This window comes from Corvus cornix, chromosome 4, assembly GCF_000738735.6.
Source record: "Corvus cornix cornix isolate S_Up_H32 chromosome 4, ASM73873v5, whole genome shotgun sequence".
Lineage (NCBI taxonomy): Eukaryota > Metazoa > Chordata > Aves > Passeriformes > Corvidae > Corvus > Corvus cornix.
Window position 1 is genome coordinate 15,335,813 of NC_046334.1, and position 25,503 is coordinate 15,361,315.

At 40.9% G+C, this 25,503-nt stretch overlaps 1 protein-coding gene across 1 annotated transcript in view; it reads right to left on the minus strand.

The window, feature by feature from the left end:
- Positions 1-21,975, minus strand: part of LOC104697326 (hedgehog interacting protein) — a 76,015-nt gene extending 54,040 nt beyond the window's left edge. The window contains exons 1-4 of the mRNA XM_039551095.1: positions 21,149-21,975; positions 14,064-14,259; positions 6,817-6,973; positions 5,799-6,000 (exon numbers count right to left, since the gene is read on the minus strand). Coding sequence (XP_039407029.1) covers positions 5,799-6,000; positions 6,817-6,973; positions 14,064-14,259; positions 21,149-21,415 — 822 coding nt within the window. The 5' untranslated portion in view covers positions 21,416-21,975. The remainder of the gene's footprint in view (positions 1-5,798; positions 6,001-6,816; positions 6,974-14,063; positions 14,260-21,148) is intronic.
- Positions 21,976-25,503: the final 3,528 nt, after the last annotated feature.

The following is a 25,503-nucleotide window of genomic DNA, read 5'->3' on the forward strand; positions in this document are numbered from 1 at the left end:
AATAATTGTCAGATATTTCTATGGAGTTTTTTCCCTGCAAAGAGAACTGGCTGTTACAATATTTATAAGGAATTATATAGGAATCTAGCATTTAAAAAACTTTGGGAATTAAAAACTTACATAAAGTAGTCTTGCTAATATTAATTTGAAAGCAAAATGAACTAAAAAGGTGACTATGGCTTAATATTTAGGGGAAGTTTCTGTTTAAGTGTTTCTGACAAGGAAAACCATAGTCTTAAAGCAGAGAAGGTGACAGAGGTCGAGTTTAACTCATATGTTCTCAACCGTGATCTCTGACACTATTTAACTGAGACTTTCTGTCCCTTTTCCCTTCCCTCCTCTGCCCTGCCCTTTCCTTCCTCAGAGACTTTGCCCTTTATCATGGTATTCCCATGAGATACACGAGAAATATTTTATTGCTAGTTAAAAAAAAAAAAAAAATCTGAATCTCTACACAAGTGCAAGTGGTAATTGCATAATGGCAAAATTAAGGACACCCATTTTGCAGGGGTTTCTGCTCTCAGCACTGCATGAGGCAAAGTGCAGCAGAGTGCAGCCGTTCTTGCTGGCTGCAGAATTTATGACCCTGTATCCAGCAGATACACACCAGAGCTGCACCAGAGCTTAGTCACAATCAAAAAGAAAACAAAACAGAACAAAAAAAGAAGGAATAAACTGAAAATAACTTAAGGATCAGAGATGACAAGCAACTGAACATGAAGCCCTGCTGCAATTCTGTACCTAAAGAGCTCGTTCAGTTGGTGGATTTATAAGTAGAAAATGACCTTCTAACTACAGGGACTTGATTTTACCATTGGCAGCAGTAAGACATAAACTTGGCTACTTTGTATAGTTCTAAGGTCCTTAGTTTTAAAAGGATTTGGGGAAGTTGAATGATTATAGGGAAGGACCACAAAAATGATTTAAGGACTAACAGTTGCAGCCCTAGAGCTACTTAGCTTTTCAGAAAGTATTCTGAAAGGTGATTATAGCATTTAATTCCCAAGAGAAGGGGTAAGCTCCTAATTTTTTTGTTGGTGCCAAACCGTACCTTGATGTCTTCCCTTCTGAACAATATATTTTAGACCAATATATTTTAGACCAATACAGGTTTTTGGGCTCAGGAGAGAAGAAAGTAAGTGAAAATTGATGTAATAGGTTGTGCTACATTTTATGGTGACTGCTACTAACCTAAAGATTTCCAAATCTCAGAAAATAATACAGTTAATAAGATAAAATACAGTCACAGGAGTATGAAAAGTTGGAGAACTGCTACAGCATTGACCCTTTTTTGGTAAGTTAGATACAATCTTGAGTACAAGGTGACTGGACTAATCTTGTAATAAGAGCATATTCATCATTGTTGCATCTCAATAAATCATTAAATCCAAGTATTTAGAACATTTTGACACTTTTTTTTCCCCTGCTGACTGCATTATGGGATAAAATCAGACTAGCATGATACTTTTGGACCCTTTAATTATTTTGCCTAAATTTTGAGAAATATCTATTTGAGAATAGATTCAGACACATCAGTTCTAGATAATTAATTAAGGTCTCCTTAAATGCTACTTAAATCAATAGCTTCTCATTTCAACTTTCTGCCTCTTCTCTACTTGGCAATAGTTTAAAACAGAAAGAAAATAACAGTAGTGAAATACAGTCTGAGAGAAAAAAGGGTTTTAATATTTTCATTAAAAAATGGTCTTTGCTACATAACTTTGAAGGAAGAACTGTAAAATGTTGCTCTGCAACTAACAGCTGCACAAAATAATGGAGCAGTAAATCACCAAAACAGGGAAGCAGACTTTTAGTTTGGGTGGGTTTGGGGTTTTTTTTGGTAAAAGATTCTTTCTTCTGAATATACTCAGGATAGTTTGCAATATTAATGGGAATGCTAATATATTAGGAGATGGAATCAGTATTTTCTCCACTACACTGGGCTAGATATCCCTAAATATCCCTAAATATCACTAAAAGAGCCCAGGTGCATGGCCTAGATTTGAGTTACAGGTGCATGTCTCACTCGTCCTTGCTCAGCTCTGAGGCAAGACCGAGGTACACGGCTTCTTCTTGTCACCACATTCCTGACATAGGGAAGGAGGTAATGGGAGGGGGCTGGCCAAATGCCCAGTCCATGCACACATACTACTACAATTCTTATGTAGCCAGTGTGACATAAAATGCATTGGGGAAGGCCACAGATGTTGAATTAGCAAATTCTTGATTAATATCCATTCACGGCTTCCAACAACTAAGTTAAAAAATAGAAGATCAGGAAGGCATTCCTGCTAACTGTGCTGTCAAAGAGATTTAGAAATTGGGAGATGTGCAAAGAAAAATTGGTTCTTAAGCTTTTTTTTTTTTTAATCTTCAGGAATCCTGCCTCTAATTTTCTCTTGAGTAGGGCCACCAAGAAGCACAAGTCACCATCATCCATTCATGGAATCTATCTCTGTTGTGAAACACTTCTCCACACTTTGCTAATTCCTTCTGAGATACTGGGAGCAGATAAAACTATTGCTGCTTCTTTTTCATTTGAACTCCTTAAAATTAAATCATGTAATTGTCAGTAATTTTACTGTAGCAGCAGTTTTCAAGCAGAGAACCTCAGTGACTTCAATGAACATTAAAAGCCAATGGACCAATAAAACTTAGGCAAAGAGTTGTACCCTTCTTCTTACTTACTTTCTGTTTATATCCACAAACCTTCCCAGGAGTGATGGACAAGAAGCAAATCCAGACAATTTACTGATGTGCTTAGGGCAGCAGGGCCCATGAAGAAGCCCTGCAAACTTGCTCACAGTCAATGTTAGGGGCTCCAAATGAATTTCATCAACACAGGGACCAGTCGACCCATTAGAGAAACAAAAAGGCATCTTTTTTAGGAGGGAAACATGGCTTATACAATGCAGTGACCTCTCTTCCTCTGTTTTTGTATATTATTTTCCCTTTATCTGACTGCCAGTGCTGTGATAAGTGAAATATGTTAGTGAGATCAGAACTAACCTCCAGGATTATTTTTATGAAAAACATACATCACTTCAGTTTCTTGGTTATATCAGCCTCAAGATAGTTTTAAGTCCTTTGGAACAGATCTGCTACTTTGTGACAATATAATGATTTTATCACTGCTAAATTTCCTCTTGACATTAGAAAAAGAAGACAAAATTAATCACCACTATTTTATTCCATCTATCGGCATTAAAAATATCTTAGTGGGATAGCTGTCCGAAATTCTTTTGAGGCATCAATTTAAATTACCTTTGCTTCAACCACAGTTGCATTATTATTATTAGCATGGTCATTATCATTATTCTAATTATTTACTGGGTACAACATATGTCTCTAAAAGTTTGAAAAAGTATTTTTGCTGTTTTTACTGTCACTAGAACTAAACGTTTGTATTCAGGTACAGAAAGAAAATAGCAGAAACTGCTTTTTTCAGGCACTTGAGTATAAGAGAGAAAATATTTACACTTCTTTTTAGGGAAAAAATATTGTTTGCTTTTTCTTGCTATCATTGCTCCAAGGCTGGAAAAGAGGTGAGCAGTTTTTGTTTTCTTCAAAGTGTGTACATCCAGATTCTGTTTCCTGACACATGTTTCCTGAGTGAGCACAGAGGACACATTCCATGATGTTTGCACTGTGCAAGTGGATGCAATGTTTTAGACAGATGTTTGTTGAGGTTTTTTTAATTGCCGACTGTTCTGCACTGCCTGCTGGAAAATCATCTATCCACAGAGTATTCTCCATTACTGATTTCTAGTATTGAAGTGTGTAACAGGTAAGTAAAACCAAATACTCTATCAAGTAGTGACAATGCTACCATTGCCACAGTGATCTCCCATCGTTGTAGGTAAGGGACCATGGACAGTGATCACGGGAATCAGACCGCAGAGGATACACATAAAGATGTTTAAGAACCTTTGTTTTAAAACTACCATTTTGGTTACATGGGGTTTGGGTTTTTTGATTTGTTTATTATTTTATGTAATGTACTTATTCCAGAAATTCTTTACTCTTTCTGTTTAAGAGCTGGAGTCTTGCTCCTAGGCACATTCCCTTTCTCCTTACCTGCAAAGTACATAAAGCCTCTGTTCTTGCCAGCCTGCATTAAACATTGCAATACAATTATCCCCAGTCACTGGACTGTTATCTCAGGGAATTGAATTAGACTTTCCAGATTAGAAACATCAAATTATTTACACAAAATGTTATAGTTGAAACAGATCCAGTGTAGAGCATTATATGATGGTTAGAACAGTAAAGATTAAAAAGATCAGGTCACTGATTTAAAACAGAACTAAAAGTTAAATCTGGTCCTGAGGGTACCTGTTGAGAGTTGTATCAAGCAGGTTAGTGCCTGTTCAGAAGCATGGAAAATCAGTTTTCCATTTAGCCTTGCGTCTAAGTTGCAGCTGTAAAAGTTTCCTTGAGAAAGGTTTCATTGGGACCAATAACAGTTCTGTGGAAATTTCACTGTCAGTTTTTCACAAGTACAAGTGATCAGGACTTTTGGTTAAGAAATACGGAACAGCCTTAGATGGTTGTTCAATAACACCACAGATAAGTCCCTTCTGTTTGGATATCTTGAACATAATGGTTACTTACAGGGGCAGAAATGGAAGCATTCAGCAAAACACAGAATAATAGAAACTGGTTTTTCTCCTGAAAAAGGTGCAATTATGTTTCATTGCTCTCTTTTTCAACACACACTAAAAACTCTGAGATTTGATCTCAGAAAAGTCTATCTTAACTGGCCTCTTGCTCTTATAGCTGAAACAAAATTATCAGTTAACGTGTGCTATGCATTTTAAATCGATTTAGTTCATCCCAATTATTATTTAGGATCACTCTGTCAAGTGTTGACAATATAACTTTCATCCGTGAAGGCTTTTTCATACATAGTCCTGACTGTTCTAGGCATAACCTGATTACAGTTTAAAACTTCTTTATATATCTGGATTTTACTTACATTAGCACCCTGAATTGTGACAAGAAATCAACATGGAACAACACTTGACAACATTCCCAAATTAAAATATGCCCCAGCAGACTTAAGAGTTTTCCCTTGGTACTTACCCCACAACTAGATGTAATTTCTCACCTCCACCTTCCAACATATTCCCATCAATGCCCATTCACCACTCATTCCCCTGACCATGAAAGTGTTCCCAGTAAACAGGATGGAAGCTGTAGCACCAGCCCTCCCTTGTGTCTGAATTTAGAGGGTCAGTCACTTTTATGTACCCCTCCAATACATGCAGTTTTAAAGCAGCCTCCCACCCAGGGCAGCTTGTGCTACATTTGGGGTCGAGTCAAGAGGGAATGAGCACCCCTACTCCTCTCCAGGGCATCCCTGAGCATTCCCAGGCCTCTCTTCTTGTCCAGCTCCCTGGGTATCACTGAGCACCCGGAGGGCGGGGGGGCCCTATGCCAAACTTGCTCCCATTGGCACCACAGCAAAACTCATCTGAATTCAATGGGATGGAAATGAGCCCAAAGGATGAAAATACAAAGATAATGCTGTGGAATGCTGGTGTTGAATAGTTTCATTTGAATTTAAAGTGAGGAAAAAATTAAGGGAAAGGACAAAGTTTGGTAAGAGTTACAAGATGCTGTGTTTTCCCTCCCCACTACATGTTTTCACTTCTTTGCCAGAAAGAGCTGTGGTGTCTCTTGTCATTACTCATTTTTGTTATTTAAATTAAAATAATATCTAAAAAAATACTCTTCCCATTTTCCCCATATTCATGCTAAAATATAAAAAGGTAGCGATAAGTATAAAATCTAACCTTTATTCCACTTTGAACAAGCTTGTGTATATCCAAAAAAGGTTCCTTGAGTATGTCTCCTTCAGGAGTGAAAATCTTCACATATCCTTCTTTCTCAAGAATAAAGAGGCGATGGGATCCATCCCCACAATGTACTGCTCCAACAGGCTGCCTTAGTCCACTCACCACTTCCTGAATACAGAAGCAGTTGTGCTTGTGTTTTCTAAAGAAATTTAAAGAAATAGTGAGACTTTTCTGCTTTCTCGTAACCATGACACAACATGTTCCTAAAAGATAAAATTATCGCTCTGCAATGATATTAAAAACAGGCTTATATTTTTAAAAAAATTATTTATTAATGTATGTAAATTATTTCCTTGAATGTATGCAAGCACATAATATAGAAAATCAGTTGGAGCTTCACTTGAGCAAAATTTGGTCTGTATACAAGAAAGAGAACATTAACTAAATTTAGATCCAAAATACAATGGGACGGCAAAAATTTGGTGAAAGAAGAGAATAATTTAGAAATACAGAATTTCTACTATAAAATAAACACAGTAAATTTCATCACTTTGATAAAATTTGGCTTCTAAAATCCATTTTAAAATAATGACTTACGATGGAATCATCTAATTTAATTATTTTCACCAAAAAATACATAAATGAAATAAATTGAAGATCACAACATAAATATTTTACTAATAAACTTATTGTAGTTGTTTAGTAATACTAAATTCAGGTACAAATTACTTCCCAGAACTATGTATAATCCACGGGCTGGACGATAACCAAGATCCACAAGGTGGATCAGAGCAGGATTCTAACACCTTTTCGGCAAGGCAAATACCAAATGGTACTGAAATCCTGAAGCTCATGTAACTTTCTCTTTTGACGTACACTAGCAGCAGCAAAAGAAAGTCACATCTGGAAAACACAGCTGCTCAGCATAAGCACACACTGAGCTGTTTCACTGGGAAAACCACAGGCTTTCCTAGGGGTTTTTTTTTCAGATTAAACAGCATTTATCTTTATGAACCTGCTGATCTCTTCCTCTTTGTCATATTCTTCCATGTGGTCCAGGGAGTTAGAAGCTGGCCCTCGCACTTGTTTCCTTGGAAAATCTGGAAAGCACACACCACCATCTTTTCTTGCATAGTAATAGCAAAACTCATCAGCAGTAGTTTGGAGGAAACCTTAAAAATGCAAAAGAGCATACAAATATTTAGTGTGTTGTCATGTCTGCAGTTTTGTGTCACCAAACTCATCTTTAAATAGATTATAGTGGAAAAAGAGGTCATTTTAAACAAAGGACTGTCTGCAAAAAAAAAAAAGCCTGCTCTGAGTAAACACAAATGTATAAACACAAACTGAGTATTGCCTTTTACAGTTTATTCATCAGTATTTATATTAAACCTCATTTTCACTGTGCTTAAGTTTCATTCAAAATGACACAACAGTTCCCTCACTAAAAAATTAAGAGGCAAAGTTCAGAGTTGAGGCTGTGACACACTTCTGCCTAATTTTGACCCTATCAATCAAGTGTAGTATCAGCTGTAAAATAGCTTGAGCAGCTTCTGTTTTTGCTTCAAGTGATTAGTTCTAGTCAAAATCTCAGTAAAGACTTTGGTAAAAGTGCAGAAAATGCAGTAAAAATTTTGTGGAATGCTGCCAGCAAAGGACATTGGTTGGAGAGGTAAAAAGTGGGAAGTACTGCTGAAAACTGCACCGTGTTGATATCCAGTTGGCCTCCGGTTGACTTGGTTGACTCCCAGCATTAAAGTAGCTGAGCAGTGTCCCATGGCTCCTCAGCCCCATCCTCTGAAAAGGGGGATATGTCTCCTGCTGCTTTGGAGGAAAGGTGGTCCTTAGGTTTTAGGTTAAAATGGGAAGGAGTTTAAAGACCCAGAGAAACACAAAGTTGATAAAATGAGAGCCTTTGAGGAAAAACCCTGCCACTATCGCTATTACTTTCTTGCATTATGTTTAAGGACATTGAAAAAATATCTATTTCTGTTCACAAACCTATTTCTAGTCATTTCTATCCAGGTTTTAATCAGGAGTATTAAATCTAAGAAGACAGATTCTGGCTAGTTATACATGTACTATTTTACCAGAACATTGTTAAGATAATGTCTTAAGTTACCTTCATTCCTTTTTGCATTACTGGCAACTGTCTTAGGATGTACTATGGTCCAGGACATAACTCATAGGATACACGGAATTAGCACTCAATTGGAATTAGAGGGCTAATTTATGCATGGCTTTACCACTTGTGAATAAAGCAGTAATGCCTAGATCTTGGCCATAAAACCTCTGGCTTACAATGTACAATAAGAACTGATCAGGGACAGCTGTGTTTCATTGGAGAATGCCAATTTCTTACAAGCAAAGCTTTTTCAGAAACATTATCAGTTTTGACAAAATTTTACTTAACATGATGATTCTGATCCAAGCTCAAACTTCTGGTCTAAATGAAAAAGACAGAACCAGACAGCAAACCTTGTATCACTATACTCCAATGTCTTGTAATTAGGGTGTTTCATTAGGAAGAGGAATATTCAGGTCAATGCCCCTCATCTGTCAGGCAAGAGTTTGACCCTAAGTCTCCCATTTCCCAAGTAAATGTCCTAACAACGACTTTATTAGCTATCCTGGGGTGGTCTCTCTGTGGCTTTCTTCATGGAAAATTTCGAAAGAGTTCAATTTCTTCCTTATGTGGAATAGGAAAATTTTTTTAGATCCCAGAATTTTTGTGGAGTGAAAAGCCTTTCCCACCCAACTATACTTCTTTTCATATACATCTTCCTTTAAAAATATTGGAAAAATGACACGACAAAGCCTGCCTTTGATTTCCATAAAATAATATCTGGAAACACATGGTAGAGTGTTGTGCTGTAAAAGTTTAATTACCGTGATTTGGAGCTTCAGTAAATTTCATCTCTGAGGAGCTGCTTTTAATTTATAGTAGTTATTTGGAAAAAATGGGAGATGTAATTTCAAGTGGAACAACTGAAGAGGAACTCTGATATAATCACAGAGTAGTATTCCAAGGCTTGTAGATATAATGCCAAAATCAAAGGTAACCTAAAATCTTGCTGTTGAATTATTTGACTTAAGAATACAGGGGTTTGTCTTTAATAATTTATTTTTCTAGGCACAGTGGGTCATTAAAAAAAATGCAATAGCAAATTAGAGGTGTACGATTACTGAGAATGTCTAGAATTTTCCAAGTATACCATTTACTATTTACTAAACTTCTCTTGTCTTGAGTGTTATCTTTAGTCAGGACAACCCAGATCATGTTGTGATCACATTGTTCACTCGGTACATGTCCATTTCAAATAACAATCAGATGCAAACTCACTTGACCAGTGCAATGCCTTTTCTCGTATGTAAGACTAATCTCCTTGCCTCAGGAGATATTTTATCATGCACTAAAGTGCATGGCGCACTGCAGTTGCCTTTTGCTGTTTAGCAAAGCCATCAGCAGGTTTCAAGAAAGGATAAGGCTTATGGACTATTTTCATTAGAAATGCTTGTAAAAAAGTGGAGTTAGAATTAAACTATGAAAAATGCTGCATTACTGGAAGGAATGTAACCTCTGTAAATACAGTTTCACCTGTGCATTAAGGGTGGAATTTTGCTATTTTTTTCTATAAAAACCATAGTAATTTAGAAAAAACCAATCTCCATGTGTTATATATGCTCCATTTAACATGTTAACAGCTTCACTGAGGACATTTAGAGGAACATTTGCCTCTGCTCTCCTATCTGCTTGTAGCCATTTATTGTCTTCTTTCTTATGCTTAGACTGTAAGGTCTTTAGTGTACAGTTTGCCATTTTGTTCGGTTTGTACAGTGTCCAGAAGAATGGTCCCTGACAAGTGCCCCTAAGCACTAGAATTGTTTGGAGAAAAGAAAAAAAAAAGTAATAGGGACTGCAACCCTCCGTCCTGTGTGAATTTCTCTACTTACTAATTTATTTTAAAAGACTCATACATATTATTACAAATTTCCTACCAGCTGTGTACGTGTTGACAGAGCAGTGCCTGTGTTAACAAAGAAAATTGAAATCACAAAGGAAGATTAAACATCATGTTTAAGTGTCAGATTTTGCACAGGCTTGCATTTCTATGCTAAACTTTCTGTCTTGCAAACAAGAATCCAACGACAGGCTTTTCAGTTAAGGCAGCTACAGTGAAGGCTTTCTGTGTTCGCCTTTATAAAACACTGTGGGAATAAATTGCAAGATTAAAAGCCTTTTCAAAGGAAAACTGCTCCCAGCTGATCCCCACCTCCTCTCTCCACTTGTATTTGCAGTCAGTTGTTCCTCACACTGTATCTCCCTTCCTATCCTACCTTCACCAAATTCCACTTTGCTGGATTCCCTGATTACCCATTCCCTTGCCTCTTCTCTTTGACACACAGCTCCAGTGCCGTGGTAGCACGTGTCTCAGTCTTTGCACCAAGTTCCTACTCACTCCCTCCCCTGTTTGCACTGCACACAGGAGTAGACCTATACTGCCTCTGAGGGCATCTGGAAGTCAGGCTCACCTGCTTTATTTCTGCTGTGACAGAATACAGTTCAATATTGTGTCAAAGAAGTCTTTACCTGTTTTGGGGTTTTTTTTCTGATTTGCACCTAGATGTGAATTTGTTCACAAAACCCCTCCCATTCTCTTCTCTTCTCAACTGCCAGTGAAAACCAAATCAAAGACGTGATTTCAGACGATTGTTTCAAAATGTACTGAGTCCACTGGTAGCTCACATAATTTCCAACTGGTTTGCAAGTGACTGGTGACCCTTTTCTCCTGCTCAGACACTGCAGGTTCCTGCACACAGGCAGGGCCAGGGTTAATCCCCTTCATGCTCTTGTTACCAGTAGCAGATTTACCAGCAGCAAATTTACCAGCCACTGTTTTTCTGCAGGTTGACCAAGTTGACTGTGACTATTAATCAGCCATGTTAGAACTTCTGTAAGTGCTCTGTGAATTGTAGAATTTCTTAGAATTACAGTGTTTTGGGCTAGAATTCCAACATTTTGGAACACCCTGTTTGGTGCTTGAAAAGTCCTATCAAGCATCTGTTCTGGTAATGCCTGGATTCAGATCTGGGCCTGGATCTGAATTCACCCACAATCATCTGGAATCCATTTCTTCAAATGAAGATAATGGAGGCCAGATAGTTCAAAATCTCTCCCATGTCCTTGGATGGCACCGTGACTGTGGCACAGGTTTGTTCCTTAAAATATGCCACTTCCAATGGCATGGATCAAGTTTCTGCTTATGTCTAAAGGCAAAATCAGCTGTGCTTTTCTTTACTAGCTATATTAGTAATAAATGTTGACGGTCTTCCCTTATGACCTTGGAAAACTTAAAATTCATATTGACTGAAGACACTTCATTAAATCACTTAACTTGAGTGTCCTTATCAATAATCACTTAAACCGAGGCTTGCAGTAAAGATCAGATGAGAAATAATCAGAACAGTTATCTGGAATGAAGCAGGGAAGCTCTAATCTCATGCTCTTTGTGAAACATTACACCCTCCTGCATATCCATACAATCCTAACAGCTACTGATATTATTCTGCTTGAATAAGGAATAGGGTCCACTTCTTCTCTCAATATTCCTAAAGAAATCAATGGAAATTCTGATACAGTCATAACTGGTGGGCAAACTGCTGTCTTCAAATTAGATAACCAAGGATCTGCTAGAGTTTTCATCTTTGCAGGAGACAGAACAATAAAGGAATTTTTGAAGCTAACTCATGAAAAAAACTGATGCATAATTTCTCAGCCTTCTTGGTTAATATGTACTCCTAAAATTTCAATCCCAGAAAAGATGCTTGCTATCTTAAACTGTTAATAATATTTCTCATTTGTGCAGGACTTAAGGGATAAAATTATTTTTGTAGTCAGCAATTTCCTTAAACTCTGCTGTATTGGTGTTCAGAAACAATTAGCACTCCCTAATGGAGGAAGAGTAATTATTCGACATTTTAACAAATGCACAGTGAATCATTGCCAGAGACCTTGGGTTTGGGGGCCTGTTAATTTTCAACTCTTTGTTAAATCCTCCAGGCTAAGCTGAAAACACAGCTTCCACATTTTCTATTTTTTTCTTTCTTTCGCAATAAATATTATTATGGATATACACATCTCACAAGGAAAACAGAACCCCCAAATAAGTTATTTTAATTACTTATATTTCAGAATGTACAGGACTCTGAAACTATATTAAAATTCTATAGGCCATCTCCTCAAAAAGAGGGACCTGAATCTTAATTAATACCTTTGGGAAATCCTAGAATAGGTATCAACGACCATGAGTACCAGTCAACTCACCAAATTAATCCTGCTGGTAGATGTAAGCATGCAACAAGTTTTTGTTAGTACAACATACTTTCAGGACAAGTATTTAGAATGGTTATTAGCATCTGATTGATGTAGGAAAAGTCTTATTTTAACTGATGCTAAAGTATGTAAGTTCTTTTCCTGCAAAGCACAGTGCTCTGCCCAGTGCTAAAGTTATGCTTTCATCTGGTTATCTTTCAAGGCAACCTGGGTGGTCACAAAAAGCACTTGACATCTTGATGCACTTCAGCAGTTTTACATATACACAAACTTTGTAGAAAAATAAATTTGTCATTCGTCACCACATATGTTGATCTGAGGAGCAAGGTTCCTGTGGCTGTAGCTCCTGTGCTGCTCAGACTTTTCTCATTCTCCCTCCCTCCACCTCCTCCTTCTTTCCCCCTTTTCCCTCTTTCACTTTTTTCAATTAAACAAATTGTTTCCTCATAAACACAGAATTTCACAAAACAACTCTGAGGGTCTCGCTCTGCAAAATATGAAAATCATTTGTGCTAGCTACAAACTCATGTCAAAAATGTCTTTGTGCTGACTTCTTATATGGGCCAAACATTTAGAATATCTAATCTGTTATCACTGTTCAGCAGGCAGTCTTGGCAACTATGATCTATTCTGCTTTGCTTTGGGGAATGTGATAAAGAGCAAGAAACAGCTGGTTTAAGAAAGCCTTAGAAACATCTCTTAGTTTATAAAGACAATAATAATATTTTCATATTTGAATGGATTGAGATACATGTTAAAGCACAGTAAAGGGAAAAAGTGAATTCAAAATGTTTTCTCAAATCAATAAAAGAACACTGCAAAAAAATCCCTGCACCCTTGGGATTTCAGAGAAAACAAGTACACACTGTACACATGCAATTAAGAAACCGTCCTCCAAATCCCATCCACTTAAACTATCCCCTTTACTCAAACATGTTTATATTATATTACAAAGCTGTGTTCATATGTTAAAAGTGACTATTCACAAATTCATTCTTCATCTCATTTTTAAGTTCTTTATACCAGTCTGTGTTGCTAGTTTAAAAAAAAAAAAAAAAGAAATCTTAACCAATTTAATTATTTTCTCCTGTGTGGCATTGTTTATAGGAAGTGTTTGGACAGGGAAAAAAGCATAGTTTAAAAATGACAGTCTTAGACATATAAATAATTTACTATTGGGATTACCAATGATGTTATTTAACATAATAGTGTCTTAAGACAGTGTTTCGAAAAGAGCCATCTTCTGCGGTTATTTTGTTGATATAGTTACAAGTGATAGCACACATTTGGTGACTGCCTCAGACAACACAAGGCAAACTCTTCTTTTGGTTATGTCCAGCTAACTCTACTGACTACAGTGAGGAAGTGTTAGGTAAGTTAAGAATTTGGTTGTTAACAGCACACTGGAAGTGATTCAAAGATCACAGAAGTCTATCAAATAGGGTCCTTTGATTTCCATGGGCTTTAAACCCTGTGGAAAAAACATCAGTTTCTAGGGTAACAAAACCAGAAAAAACACTTTACTCATCAGCTTTTAGAGGCTACAGCAACCAGCCAGGACCTTTTATTTTTTTTGCGTTTTAAAGCAATCTATCGTTTAGAATAGCCTTTTGGATGGCCAGCTGCTTGTTTGCATGATTAGAATTAACACACTAATATTTCAGCAAAGGTAGTAGCTTCAGGTGCCTTTGACAACAATCAAACCATGTGTGTTTCATGGCGAGTTTAATAGGAGGGTGGCAAGAAAGCACTCAAAATATTTACCTCCCTACACAAGATCTGCTATGAAGACATTCTGTCTCTGCTTGGGCAAATTCCCCTGGATATCAATGGGGATTTTTCCTGGTTAAAAGCTGGATCTATGACCGCTCAGGCAATAACAACATATCAGGACACCCTTTAGCCCCGTATTTTGTTATGAGTTTTACCTGGTATGTGACCTCTGCAGGTATAATAGAATTCTTTACAATAGTCTTTGCACAGGTAGGGAAGCGTTAGTTCTTTTTCAGGAGTTTCCCCTTTCTCAGGTGAGTGGAATAGGTTCTGAGCGTGAGGTGAGCAGTGTGCACACTTGATTTCCTCCAGTAGCTTCGCACATTCTGTGTTGTTGGTAACGGAAAGGACCTGCAAGCCACAAACCAGAGACAAGTAAATGTGTGACCTGTGTCCCCATCTTACACACAGAAAGATTGCATGGCCTAATGCCATAAATAATACTAGTGGAACCAATACAGTTATTATCAATGGATGCGTCTGATGTCACCGTTCTGGAGGTGCAAAAGTTATTACTATGAAATGTGCAATATGCCACTGGTACAGTGAGATTTTAATTTCTCTGGTTTCTTACAAAAGATTCTTACAGAATCTTCTATAAGATTTCTTATCTGACCTTGCTTCTCAAATAAGAATAACAATACTTAAGTTCTTTTAAGGACCCATGCCTGCCATCACATAGGCAATCTCTGAACTAGAAGGATCATTTATATAAGAAGGAGTTACAGCAGCAGGCCTTCTACCCACTTCTCTTACAAAAAATACTGAAAAACCTAACTTGTAAGGTAGTCTGCTCGAGTTTAGAGACTAGAAATTAAAATTGTACCATAAAAACACAACAGGAAAACCATGTGTAGGTATTTGTAAAATAGGTGTATCTTGAACGACACCACAGCCGGCTGCTGAAATGACTGCTGTGGAATTCAGCAGGTGCCATGGATTTTTCATGTTTTAAATGCTGCTCTGCTCTTTGCTCTCTCTAAAGCACACTATTTGGAGGTGGGAAACCCTGTATGTTTTCAGACATATCTTTCTATTATAAGTGAAAAAGTAGAATTTGTAACATCTTGTTTGTGTCAATATGGAAACTGTAACTTTGTCCTTAAAAAAAAGCATATATTATGTATGCATAGCACTTAAAGAGGCATGAAACCACAACTAATGATGTGTTTAAGTAAACACAGGAGGCTAAGGAGTGCAATGTCATCAAATCGTGAAAAATAATGGAAAACAGCGTAGTTGTCTTTATTAGCTTTTGAATGCAGTGCACTTTGTTAATCTATTGTTAACCACATGGATTGTTTTTTTGATCATTCATCCCAATGGTGGGCAGTGGGAAATGTGTTCTCTCCGTTGAGAGGGACTGAATCTGATCCAGTGCAAAAACAAAGGTCAGGTTCTTTCTGCTGTTTCTATACGCAGTTATAAACAAAGACTGTAACACACTTATGTTAGGAAATATTGATGTGGTAAATATTTGTATTCTGTAAAATTTGGAAATATTTGCAGAACACACATTTGAAAATATTGCTAGTTTTTCTGTAGTTCGTATCTGTGAGCTGATTTGCAGAAGGACTTTCCAATGTCATTCCCTTGCCACGTAACATTAGAGGGAATTATCTAAGTTACTGTTGATAAAACAAGTTATTCAGTGCAGGAGCACTCCTGATACGCTTGAGTCTGCTGTCTCACAGGTCAGCTCTCTTCTGGGATGCTGTACTTTGATAACGCAGGTCTGAACTCAGCTTTTTATTTACGGGTCATAATTACATAGACCTCAAACGCTTGAGAGAAATGCACTTTCCATTGTTTAAAGCAGATATGTACTCAAAATATTACCCAATATATGACAAACTCTATCCAGGAAAATTTTGTCTTACCATACATATATTGTCAAAAGACCATCTGAAATGCACGCTAAAGTTTAGTGTTGGAAGTTGGACCACTGATTAGAACACCCTTTGGCTTCCACCCTTATTCTGGATGCGCTGCCATTGGCTTCAAAAAGAATTCCTCCAGGTTTGCCAGGAACACTAAATGCATTAAATGTTCTGTTCTTTAGACTATCTGCTGTCAAAATACCCTCAGCTTCAAATCACCTGCAGGTCAGTAATGTGATTAACATCTGCTGTATATAGTTTATTATCCCTCTTCAAACCTTTCTTGAGAATACAATTGTCTCACATATTTTGTAAAGGGTTTGTCCTTATTTGTTTGGGTTTTTTTTAAAGCTTTGAAACAGTAATCAATTGCATTTATGGCAAAAGTCCTGAATTCTCTGGGGAATTTTTTCCAGAACCACAGGCTCTTCTTCCCTGAAAAAGTTTATATTCTTTTTGCTAGGTTGCTCATTTGGGCCACAGCAGCAGAACTGTTAACCTTAGACTTCTTCCTTGAGTTTCAGATGTTCTAGATATGGTAAATCTTGAAGACAAGAACTAAAAATATAATGATTACTACTATAAACTATAACCAAAATACATAACAACTATAACTTTGAACTTGACTGATTCTGCCTAGGATTGCAGTCCAGGTAGTAGAGAAGAGACTTGACATGCTTGCAGCAATCCATGCTGCTGAGGCAATATTCTGCATTAGCTGGACTTTCCTAAGGGATGCTGTGATTCTGATGGGAAGGGGCCTGTATAATTCAATCAGGTCATTGCTTGCCGAACAGGACAAAGTCTGAAGCCAATAGAGGATGAGCAAAAACACTATCCATAAATGCTACTTTTTAAGAACATCATGTCACTTGTCTCTTGAAGTAAGGATGAAGTGACCCATTTTGGTGTTTCCACCAAAGGACTGTGAGTACAGACTCTTCAAAGTACTTGCCTACATGCAGTAGTATCACCTGGTTTGCAGAAGTCTCAGAAGTCTTCATCAGGGAGTTCATCTCGGGCTTTCTTGTGGTAACAGTGTGATGGTGTGTTTAGAAGTACAAGTAAACACAAGGTGTTACTAGGTAAATAGTGTGTTTATTGAATTAACTCCACAGAGATGCAGATAGAAAACTGTACTTCTGCTGGAATACTCCAGAACCCATTGTGGAGGTGGGGGGGAGGGGAAATAAATTACAGGATAGCAAAGCTAATTTACTGTTTCTTGTGGAAAACGTAATTGACGTTGCCTGGTGATACAGGCTTGCCAACATTTCAGTCCTCAAAGTTAAGACAAAAGGATCCTAATCCCCCTGAGCAGCTGCTATCCAGGAATTAACCACAGGAATTCACCCCCTCATGTCATTTCTGGAATGAATCTTGGTCATATAATAGCTAATCGGAAGATTAAGGAATGAGAGTCAATCAATTATTTGAATATCAAGTACAATGTTACTTAACTTTTAGAATGCTCAAGCAAAATAGGGTGGTAACATTTGCTCTGTGTGAGGTCTGATGTGTAACTCTATACTGGTTTGGAGATAGGACAAGTCTCTATTCTGAATTTCAGTAAATCGATAATGTATTTATCCTGGAGTATACTAAACCAGTTCTAAGCAGATTCTGAAATACTTATTTTAATGAAGCTTTTTCTGTTGGATGTCTACTTTGAAAATGACCTTAAGGTTGACAATGGCTTTGGTCTTTTGAAGAAATGTAAACTGATTTCCTGCTTCAATTTTTAAAGTCGTATGTGAAACCGTCAAACTGCAGTGGTTTAAACTAACTGCGCTCTGGAAAATATGTAAAACTTCCAAACATTTATTGCAACATGCCTAATAATGATTATGCCTGCTGCTGACTAATTTACAACATCTGTAAGATCATCCTTTAATCTCTAGCCACATGAAAGTAAAATGGGTAGACGAAAGGTAAGATAAATCCTGGAATGCACAGGAAAGCACAGCATACTAAATTGGTTTATCAACAGAAAGAAGAGTGCAAAGAAGAAACAGAAGATGACACAATGGACAGAAATTCTTTACAATTAATACTGTCATCTGTTCTGTGTACTCTGTCACATCTAGTTGAGAAAGGCAGTAGAATTTTGATACTAACAGAAGAAAAAAACCAGTGAAATAAGTCATTGCATTAAGCCATATTTGATATACAAGCATTTATGTCTAAAAATCATGTGCTGACGAGATTGTTCAGCTGTTGAGTTGAACATATGCCTCTTCTGTATTATAGTGCTGGATTATGTCATTAAAGAGTTCAGTTTCAATTTTAGGGTAATATTTAAATAGATCATTGTACTAAGGCAGCTGTTAAAGGGACCCCAAGATGAGTTATTTGTTTAGTTGGATGTGTTCAACAATAGCCTTTGTTCATGAAAGAGCCAGAGCAAACAAATGATTGTAAAAGGGCACACTTGAAAACAATTACTTTTCACCCATTCCTTGACAGCCTTGGCTGTGAAACCATCCAAGGTAGAGAGGACTTCTTTGCCTGTCAGTAGCCCTTCATAAACAAGGGGATATTCCCAGAAAAGTAAAAGAGGTAAATGTCAACAACAGGACGCAAATATTTTACTTGTGCCAGTGCAATGTTGTATCTGCTCTTTAGGTAGCTCCATTACTGTTCCCAAAACTGCAGGTGGTGTTTTCATTTATAAGCACAGTTCAATGATTTGGTCAAAAATTCTCATAGACCCAGCATCTTAACCAAGAAGCTCTTATTAGTATGTCTATTGAGCATGCTCAATTTTTTTTTTTTTTTAAAGATGGCAGCTCTCAGATTTCTGTTAATGGCATGGCCACTCCATCGTGTAGGTATGTGACAGAGTTTGAAAAAGCTGGTTTTGGAACTGTAGTAGAACACAGTTTAAAAAAATGTGCTTTTAGAAAAGTTACATTCAAATGTATATTGTAATACTTTGCCATGTCTTTTACAGAATGACCACCTCATTCTGTCAAGTATAAACGACATATATTTTGACATTTTTTTTAAACATATATGTTTGTTAGATATGATTAAGCGGATTTGTGAGTTTCATAAAAATTAATATTTGGTGAAAAAAAGTCTGATTTTACAACCCTGTATAATAACATACCTTAAAAAAGGTAATTTATATTTTAAAGAAAATACAAAACAGGTTCAACAGCTCAGAAATAGGTACTGTGGCATATATGGTCACTTCCTCACATTTACATCAGGTTTTTAGTACTGTCAGTAAGAAACAAAAACATTGAAAAGGAATTAAAAGATTTTTTTTTAAGTAATAGTAAGAAGAGAATAAACACTTCAACTGCCTGGGGATGGAAAATTAACCAAAATTGAACTTCCAGTTTATTGCATTCAACCAATTACCACAAGGGTCTCCAAGCACTGAATAATCTCAGTAGCATATATGCCACCGAGACATTGCAAACAGGGTGAATTAAGGACATATTTTCCAGTCCTTATTATTTTTTTCCCTTTTTTTCCCTTCTTTTTTCTCCAGCTAGATCTTTCAGGTTATCTGTGTGTGGTTATAGTTTAATTCAATTATCACACAGGAGCTTAATGACACTGTCTCTAGACAACATGAAGAAATATATCTGCCTTGAATCTCAAACTGCTGCTGCATATGGTATGAATAAAGAGAGATCTGCAGCTGAAAACCTGCAGTAAGACAGTTCTCACTCATCTGGGAATAGAGGGGGTAGGACAAATGCTCCCTCAAAAGGCATGAACATTTGGACAGAGCTGGGGACTGAAGGAGAATGATGTTCTCCAGTTTCACCCATTAGTGAACCAACTAACAAACACAATGGTGTTGTTGTTATTCTTTTGCCATAAGCAACAGGACTCTGTGTGTGGGCAGCAGTTTAGTGGGGAGGAGGATAAGTCGACCCCTTTTTGTCCTATTGATTTTTTCCTATTTGCATGACTTGAGCAAATTAAATGATGCAATATGGCTTTTTGTTACAAAACAAAGTGAGAGATACCACCCAGACACATATGTTGATTCGTAGAAGCTGTTTACATGAGAATGGAGTGAAATCTACCGTGAACTGAGCATAAAAATTCGATTCAGGCTGGGTATTTTTTTTTTATTATGCTTGGGCCAGCAAGACTGAAACACAAGTTTTCCAAGAGTCTCTCAGACCTTGACAACTAGAGAGTTGTAACTGAGGAATTCTTAATTAAACCTAAACGAGGATTAAATGTAAAAAAACAAACAAACAAACAAAAAACCCAATAACAACAACAACAAAAAAACCAATAAAGAAAAGGAAAAGTAATAATAATTTTTTTAAAAAGACACCTGATTGTTTATTTCATGTGCAGCGATTCTTAAAGACATTATTCAGCAACTTCCCTCCTTGTGCTTACCCCCGGATGCAGCACTGGCCAGCACAGCACAGCTTATCAAACACGGTCCTGCCTGGTTAGGTACCCATGCGTTTGAAAATCTAAGCAACAGGCTGATTAGCAGAATTTAACTCGCTAAAGGATGCCGAGAACTTGACAATTTTAAGAAATCACTGATCAGAGGAGGTGCTTCCCTTCACATGACCGCAGCTTGAAATTGGGCAGAGAGGCTGCCAGGTAATGTGAAAAGGCAGAGTATCTCACGGCACCTGGTGAGACACCGGCCCTGGGCGAGAGCCGGGAGACCGGGGTCCCACAGCGGACACTTCGGGGGTCTTTCGGCGCTGATACACGGAACCATGAGTAGCACACGGGCCCCGAGGCGGCCGGAGATCACGGAATGTTGGTACACCGGCATCAGTCACTACCCAAACCTCCTCCCGAAGTAAGCGTGTGGAGCAATCTGGACACGATTTTTCATCCCAGGAAAAACCCAACCCGGATGGCACCGGCGGGCGAGCGCACAGCCCCTCCGCTGCCGCTGCCCGGAGCCCGCCCGGCTCCTCCGCCCTTCCCCGCAGCCGCGCCCGGGCAGCAGCGGTACCTGCGGGCGGCCCGGCCTCGCTGCACCGGGATGGGACCGGCGCCGGGGCCGCCGCCAGAAACTCGGGCGCTGTGGACAAAAAGTAACTCGGAGGCAGAGCCTGCGGTAGAGCCGGCACAGCGCTCCCCCCGCGGGGCGCCCGCGTCCCCTCCGGGCGCGGACCTGCGCCGGCTCCCCGCGCCTCCCGAGGCAGCGCCAGACCCGCACCGGGATCGCGCTCCCGCCGCGCCCTCGCCCCCCGGGCAGGAGCCGCCGCCCCCCGCCGCGGCATCGCCCCCACCCGCGTGGGAACGCGGCAGGTTCGCGGCCGGTGCGCTGCTCGGCGCAAAAATAAAAAAAAAAAAACCCACACCACCAAAAACCTCCCCCAAATCCCGGCGCAGCCCCAGGTGGTGCCTACCTTGGCCTCGGCGTGCGGCAGCCCCTGCGCCTCGGAGCGGGAGCAGCAGGACAGGCGGGGGTAGAGGCCGCGGCACATCGCCTCCCCGCCGCCCGGGGCCTCCGGGGACAGCACCCGCCGGTCCCGCTTCTTCAGCCGCCGCGGCGGGGTCCCGTTGAGGCACCTTCTCCTCCGGGCGCCGCTCTCCCCAAACTTGGCATCCCCCTCGAAGAAGCACAGAACCACGGCCACCAGCAGCAGCTTAAACGGCAGCATCTTGAGCATCATGCCTGAGGGAGCGTGTGAATGCACCCAAATCGGGGGTGGGGGGGTGGGTGGGGGGAGAAGGAAGGAGGGGAATCCCACTGACTTTTCTTTGCACTTCAGATCAGGAAACCACCTCCCTCCCCCAGAAGGGGAAAGTCTGGAGGAGAATAATAACAGTAGCGGTTAAAGAGCCGACGGAGGAACAGCACTTCGGCCACCCCCGCTTCTTCCAGAAAGACGGACGCGAAGAGGCAGGAACGGGGGCACCGAGCCCCCGAGCCCCGGCGGGAGGATGCTCGAAGCCGGCGAAGTTGTGCGAGCGGCACAGGTTTTAGCAGCTGCCGCTGCCGCGCCGAGGCGCCGAGGCTCGGGGCGGGCCGGGCAGCGGGCGGCGGCAGCAGCCCTTCACTTGTCGTCCCATAGGAAGGGTGTCCCCGCGGCGGGACTGCGGCCGCGGCCGGCCGGGCAATGCCCCCTCCGCTGCTGCTGCTGCTGCCGGCGGCGGCTGCGGCTCGCCCGGGCTCTCATGTTTCGCTCCCTCTTTTCTTCTTCTTTTTAAGCGGCGCGCGGGGAGGTGCTGCCACCGCGCGCCCTGCACGTCACCCGGCGGCATCCACCGGCCGCGCGTGCCGCCCGCGGGGGCCCGCCGGGAAGCGGGAGCGGCGCGGGGGCCGCGCCCGGCGGGAGGGAGCGGCGGCGGGGCCGGCGGCGCGCCCCGCCCCGAGGAGATCCCCCCGCCAGGGGGTCCGGCTGCCCCCTTCCCCCCTGGGGAGCGGGAGCCAGGCCTCCCGGAGGGCCGACGGAGAGAGGGAGGGAGAGAGGGAGGGGGCGGGCGTCTTCCCCCTCCCCTGTCTCGGCGGGAGCCGGTGGGATCGCGGCGAGCGCCGTAGGTGGGTCCTGCGACCCCGACGGCCGAGGCGTCCGAGGAAGGGCTCCCTCAGCATTCGGCTCGGAGTCTGCTCGCCCGTGTCCGCCCATTGCTCCCACAGCTCATCCCCAAGCGCCACGGAAGGCTCCAGAGGTGTGGGGCCAAGCGCGGGGCGGGCGTCGACGGTGGGAGCTGCCCTCAGCTCGCGGTGGCTTTTTCCAGCGGGACTTCGGCACCGTGGCTGACCCCGAAGGTGCCGCGGGCTGGCAGACCCTTGGTGTGTGTGAGCGCGATGACCAAAGTACAACCTGTTGGCGATGGTGGCGCGGCGGCCATTCCTAAAGGTGTGAGGGAGCGGCATGTGAAGGGATGAGCATCCTCCTGGTGTGCCGAGAACGGGAGACCTGTGTTGGGCAGAGCAGGAAGATCCAAGTACCTGGTGGCAAGAAAGCACCTGTGAGGCCAGGAGCCATCCAGAAAGGGAAAGGCCAACAGGGGTGAAATGGAGAAAAAAGGTGGAAGCCCAGAGAATCCTATCCCAGGGTAAGCCCTCAGAGGTGGCTGAGGTGTGGGTGCAGCTACAGCCACCAACTTGGAGGCAAAGGACAGCTGGATAAGTAAAGTCAGAGGTGTGTTTACCAGGCACTGGCTACTCATCCCAGAAATAGAGGGAAAATTGGCTGGTACCCAAAGACCATTTTTAGGAGGGAGAAAGGGAAAGTATTGCATTAAGTTCCTCATGTGCACTGGTGTCGCTGGACCAACTAGGCCCTGTTCCCATTTTTCACCAAGCAAAGTGAGTCTCTTCATATTTACACGTGACCTCTTAAACAGCCACACTGAACTAAATTGGAGTTTGGCATCAATAAATAGCACATCAGATGAATTATTGAGTAGACACAAAGATTATTCCCTCTCCCTTCAAGTGTATTTTTGAAGGCAAGTTGTTCCTTAACTCACGACTACCCGTTGTCTTGCCACTCACTCATTTGACTGAAGGTTTTCCCAGCCAAGGCTCGAGCCACATCCACATGAATAAGGAAGGCGTGTGGTACAGCTTGGGCCTCATCACTCATGTTGGTGAGTGAAATAAAGGTGTGTTCCTGAGATACAGCATCGTTGCTTTGTAGTTTTAGAGAAGAGTACTGCTTTGCAATACACAAACTTGTTCCATGAGCAACCTGACACAGCAGAACTGTGGCAGTGCAGTTCTACGACGACAGCTATGCCCTTTTCATTACTCTGTGGTATTGTGCAGATTATTCTGAAATAAAAGTGATTCTGGTATACAGCAGAATCACAGTACCAGAATAAAGTCTCTTTTATTCCCAAGCAGACCTCTCACAGGGGGTTACACTGGCAGAACTGTAGTGGCCTAAGGACAGATTAGGAGGTCTGTATGTCTCTTCCCCTGTGTTGGCATAAATACTTGTATCAGTTCTCAGAGGAGATGAGTTTGAGGTGTTGTGGTTTGGTTGCTAACCTATGACAGAGGTGTATTAATTAGATAGAGAAAAATGTCCCGAAATGGGCTTTAGATCAACCTGCCAAACTAAGAAAGAACTGACAGTTTGTGAAGATCTGCCTCTTACACAGAAATTTTACATGGATCTATGATGGAGACATTTCCCAGAGATTCTGTGGAATGTCCTGTTGACCTTGTATATAATATAAAGTGCTCAAAACTTCAAGCTCTATTGTGATGGGGTGATGTAAAGACGTATAAGCAAGACTTGAAGAAGGTTGAATGAACAGGACTTGTTAGGATATAACAAGGTGCCCAGACAGTTAGGATATAATAGGTGCCCAGACAGTCACAGAAAGATTTTTAGGGTATGCCTTTACCGCAGATTTCCCCATGGCTCTTAGAAATCTTCTAACCCAGCTGAAGCCACCTGGACCATTTGAGTCTGTAAACTAATGCGTCTCCTCTCTACACAAGACTTCAAAAAACCCTGATTCCCGTCTGTGTACAAAAGCAGTATTGGACTGATGTTAACTCCACTTGATTGGCTCATCAGGGATTAAGACCTGCAGATTGTTTTAGCACATCATGTCAGCTGCTAACACAAACCTTCAATTACATGTGTTCAGTTTTGCCATGAGGGCTGGTCTAACTAGGAGGCAGATAAAGCAAACCATTTTGTGAGGGAATGAAGACTCAAGAGGCCCTCTTGCCTATAGTCTGCATACTTTCACTACCTGCTGTAATTCACCTCAACAGCGGGTCTCTATTTATGTGTGTTACAAAGAGACAAAGGAAGCTGCTGTGGGAAAAATCTTTCTTTCCTGCCAGGGACTGTGGTAATCCCACTCCGTACTGCAGTTTACAAGCCACGTGTATGCTGTGCCTTGCTCCAGTGTTTGAAGTATCCATAATGTGCTGTAGGAACAATCTGCATAATATGTCAACAGGGGAACTCTGAAATGCTTGTAATACTTACCAAAGGAATAAAGGTCTTTCTGAATAAGTGATATTGTACATGCCAGAACTAAATAATGGACTTAAATATTTGTGCCTAGTATTCTTTGTAGCCTGCTGAGTGTGGGGATGGAGATTTTACCCTGACAGTGTTAAAAGTAAATGGTCATGAGACTCTGCTCTGAGCTGCCCAGTGACTGGGATGTCAGACAGGATTCCACAGGTTTTCCCTGTGTTGATGCGGTGCATGTGCATTTCTCTTTGTTCCATAGATCATTGTGAGTCAATTCCTATTTGATATGGAAGCTTGGGGAAATTCTTCATAGTAGCTTTGTATAATACACGCTAAGGCACTGTGTACAGCATTGCTGCATGTCGGGCATACATGCTACATTAGCTTGAGGCTACTTTGCAAATGGTAAAAAAACTTTCCTCTCACAGGTGGAAAATAACAGTGGAGTCAGCAACCACTGTCACATGTTTTTCTGGAACAGCACGTGTCCAATTCATATGTGTGATGCAGCTTTCAGAAAGATGTCTCTAGTTCAGTACCGTAATTTATCTTTTGGAAAGTAGGGAGTTCAGCTCTATTACAATTGCTCTTTCTTACATTGTTCTCACAGCTACTCAGGGCCCTGGTGCATGGGGGAAAGCAGTGGTGTACCTGACACTCATCCTCAGCCCCGTGCAACAGCCTGCCCCAAATCAGCTGTTCTGCCGTGTTAAACGATTCCGAGTGGTGCTGGATGCTGCCTCACATTTCTGGCATCACACATGAGCTCTGCAGGCTTGTGTCCACTTCTGTGCAGTGTCATACCT